The 3,969-nt window shown below is 34.9% G+C and overlaps 1 protein-coding gene across 1 annotated transcript; it reads right to left on the reverse strand.

Moving 5' to 3' along the window:
• Positions 1-313: 313 nt before the first annotated feature.
• On the reverse strand, positions 314-3,522 carry LOC113047670 (prolactin-like). Its single transcript, XM_026209010.1, has 5 exons — positions 3,408-3,522; positions 3,139-3,260; positions 2,893-3,000; positions 1,071-1,253; positions 314-910 (listed from the first exon to the last, which is right to left on the reverse strand). The coding sequence occupies exons 1-5, from the start codon at positions 3,505-3,507 to the stop codon at positions 722-724; spliced, it is 702 nt and encodes a 233-aa protein (XP_026064795.1). The 5' UTR covers positions 3,508-3,522; the 3' UTR covers positions 314-721.
• Between the last annotated feature and the right edge of the window lie 447 nt (positions 3,523-3,969).

The following is a 3,969-nucleotide window of genomic DNA, read 5'->3' on the forward strand; positions in this document are numbered from 1 at the left end:
ATCCTCAGAATGTCCTCTGGTCTATGTGTATTTCGTCAAGTTTGGATTTTGCATTCAGAAGATATAAGTCTATTAGTTAAAAAATGATAATTTTATTTGGCTTATATATTAGCCATATAAAAAGTCAGATTTTATTCCCTAAAGTTGCAGATTTATGAACTGCAATGTAAATGGCCTTATTATAGTGCTACCTAGTATAGGAAGCACCCAAGTTTCCAGCAATATGGTTTAATCACTTTCTGTGCTAACAATGAATGGCAAGTCTTATCCACATTTGTAAATAAAGTATACAGTGTCAGAGTCAATATAAATCTGCTTGAAAGAAATGTTTTTATATTGCTGCAGGGCTTTAAATATTGCATTACAGAAAAGTATGTTAAATGTGGTTAAAGATACAACATAATTTCCTTAATAAAAAAAATTAGTTTCCATAACATACAAATGTTGTCAAGCTTGTCAAACATTCAAATACATTTTGGGCATGTGTTCTTCATACAAATGTATAATTTATTCCATTCAAATGCCTTTTTGTGTAATTATTTATTTTTTATCTTTGTATTAGTCAAATTCAATGTAAGCATATAAGAAAGTGAGTCAAAAATCTACACCTTAGAAACAAAAAATAAAGGGCATGAATTGTTGTGATTTTTCAGATCACTCACTGCTCTGCCATTTTAACTTCACATAAACACTGAGAGAAGCAGAGCACAGCATTTCCTCTCTAACACATCTCGGGTCTCTTCTTGGCTGCCCGGCAGCGGAGAACTTTTAGGAAACTGTCAATTTTGTGAGAGTCCCTGCGGAAACAGGACAGCAGGAAATGGAAATTGACAAGTCGGGAGGTTTTATCCTGGCCGAGGCTGTTGATGTCAAAAGGGAGAGAGGACAGGTTGTCTGAAGTTGAGTCCATCTGTCGAGAAGAAAACATGGTCAGGGACAATGAATAACCCAACCCTGTTTAAAAAGATTTCCTTCAATGTTTTTATCCAAACACCATTCAGTTTTACTTCCCTCCTACAGTCACCATTCACAATATACAATCTGTGAGATGTTCTCTCAAGTACAATCACCTTGTTAAAGACGTGCTCCAGACCTGCTCCCAGGCTGTTGATGTTGTCCTGCAGCTCTTTGGTCTTGCTGTCAATGGTGTTGCGTTCTGGATGTGCCAGGCTGGACGCCTCAGAGGAGAGAAGGGCGAGGGGATCGGACCACGCCAGCAGCAGAGACCGAGCCAGAGACAGCAGCTCATCCTCCTGCACACACAATCAGATAAAACTTCAAACACCGATTGTCTGTTTTGCCTGTACATTGCACATTAAAGGGTTAGTTCACCCAAAAAATAAAAGAATCAAGTAAATTCATTTGTTCCAAGTCCATAAGACTGTTGAACCAATGAGGTTTCACGAATGCATGTTCGTAATTCTGCAAGAACCAGTGAGTCAGAGAGGCTATTGAGTTCACATGTATCACATATAATGTACTCTATTTATGTATTTTGATTATTGCTCATATGTGAATAAAAACCTAAATTAATCTATTCAACATGGTCTGATGGTCTCTTCAGAGGACTTTAACAGATAAAACAGCTTGATTCATATAGATTTATTTTTCTTCTATAATTAAACACATCATTTTTTTTATTAAACATTTTTATGAATTATGTTTTTTGTATATTTTGTTTTATATAAAGTATCAAAGTCCCATAACTGTCACCGTCCCACCTGTGAGACGCTTGGCACTCTTTTTTTTTGTTGTTGTCTTTTTCTCTATAAAATCTTTTAGTAATCATCATAAATCATATATCATTTGAAAGCTTAGAAGCCCAAGATTCATCCTGTGAATTTTGAAATCGGACATTGCTTCACCATGGAAATGGTACTTTAAATTCTAATGGCGGTCACCTCCCTCTTAGTGGGCAGGGCCAAGTGTCATAAAACATAATGCATTTTTCTAGAACCAAAACGTTTTATAATCTTGGCAACAAACATATCATTGGAAAGGTCTGAGTCTCAGGATGTTATTTTGAGATAGAAGTAAAATTCACAGAAGAATCTAGAGAAAAATTCAAAATAGTTTTGATGACTCCCAGTGGCTGTGTGTGGTATGACGCCCTAAATAAAATCTCACAGGAACCTCAGATTTTTTCATATTAACTTCAAATTTGTAACATAACTTATTTAGACACAAGGCTTTAATTTTATACCAAATTTAGAGTAAAACCTGTTATGTAAAATATTTATAATAAATTAAATGAAATAAAATTAATATAGCACATTTTATTTACAGTACATTTAAACTTCTATAACTTTTTGATACTTTAATTTTTTTTTAAAGAGACCAACGATAGGTTTATATTCCAAAGTGTTCATAAATTACAGTAATTTAAGTTTGGATAGTGCACTTTAAAAAAAAGGGGGGGGGGGGGGTGACAGTTAAGCAATTTAATAATATATTTGTATACTATAAAAATTATATTTGTATTTAAATTATCAATAAATGTATATATATATATATATATATATATATATATATATATATTTTTTTTTTTTTAATTATTATACAATTGTTCAAATAACAAAATAATAATAAAATAAGCTGGAACACACTCTCAGAAATAAAAGTACGGAAGTTGTTACAGGGGTGATACCTTTTCAAGGTACACATTCAAACCTAAAAGGGTCCATATCTTAAATCTTAAAGGTACATATTAGTACCTAAAGTTTACATATTACAGAGATACAAAAGTATAGAGATAAAGAAACATGTACCTTTTGAAAAGGTATCACCCCAGTTACAGTTGTCATACCTTTTTTCTGAGAGTGCAGGAGAAAGTTTATGACATTTGATATGATGATTTGAGATGAGGATGGATGCAGTAAAGCATGCTCTTACCGGGACTTTCAGGGCTTGGTCTTTGTCATTGGGAATCTGAAGAGAGGATGTGTGGCACATCGACGGACGGGGCATCATTACCCTTCCAACCGGAGGAAAGTGAGAATCCTGTGGAGGAAAACAACGTTAATATTAAACAAGCAACATCAAATCAATGAAAGAAATACCTGTTTGGATAAAACTGAAGTCAAATATTGCAGATAACCCAGTGAGTGGGCATACGACACAAGGGTGTTTGGGACTGACCAGGTCATTAGTGAGAGAGGTGCTGAGAGAGTGAAGTTTGTCTGAGAGTTGAGAGGCTCGCTCCAGTAAATCATTCAGACCGACACCGTTGATGGAGACAAACCCACACATCAGAACAGCCACTGAAACGCAAAAAGAAAAAGAAACCCTTCAAAAATAACATTAGGGTCATCTGAAGTCCAGTTAGCATGAACAGAAAATGGAAAAGAGGATGTAAAGAACGAGGGAGGAGAAGTAAAGTGTAAAATGTTGCAGGGAACTTTGCTTACCTGCAAAGTACAGTCTAGATCCTTGAGTCATTTTAACTGGTTTTAACAGGTCTTGGTTGAATCTTTGCAGTCTGATTTCCTCTCTTGAGCTCTCTGTCATTTTCTTCCCATTATATAGGCCTGCTCTTCTCGGTCCTCTCATTTGCATATGCAATGTCTTGCACTCCAGGTGTATTAGTTAAATCCTGAAACTAATGATAAACATTGATGTGAGGCTGATCAATATTTATAAGCTGTCTGAGTAGATACAGGACACAAAAATCAAATGATCAGAGGTCAGATGATGTACCAGTTAAATATATGTAAAACATTCTTTCTTCTATTTAACTTTTAAATGTAGTGATGATTATTTGTGACATTTAATGAGCTGTGTGCCAATTTTTTTTCTTCTAAAATTTTTTTATTTAAAAAAATAATTTGCGATGCAATTATTTTAGGGTGTCTGAATGGAAAAATGAACTGATTCTAATAGTGCACCACCAGCAGTGTCAAAAAGAGCGTTTACACCTCCCCCCCCCCCCACACACACACATAAGGAACTTGTCTTGGTGACAGGAGCTTC

Source organism: Carassius auratus, chromosome 28, assembly GCF_003368295.1.
Source record: "Carassius auratus strain Wakin chromosome 28, ASM336829v1, whole genome shotgun sequence".
In the NCBI taxonomy this organism is placed as follows: Eukaryota; Metazoa; Chordata; class Actinopteri; order Cypriniformes; family Cyprinidae; genus Carassius; species Carassius auratus.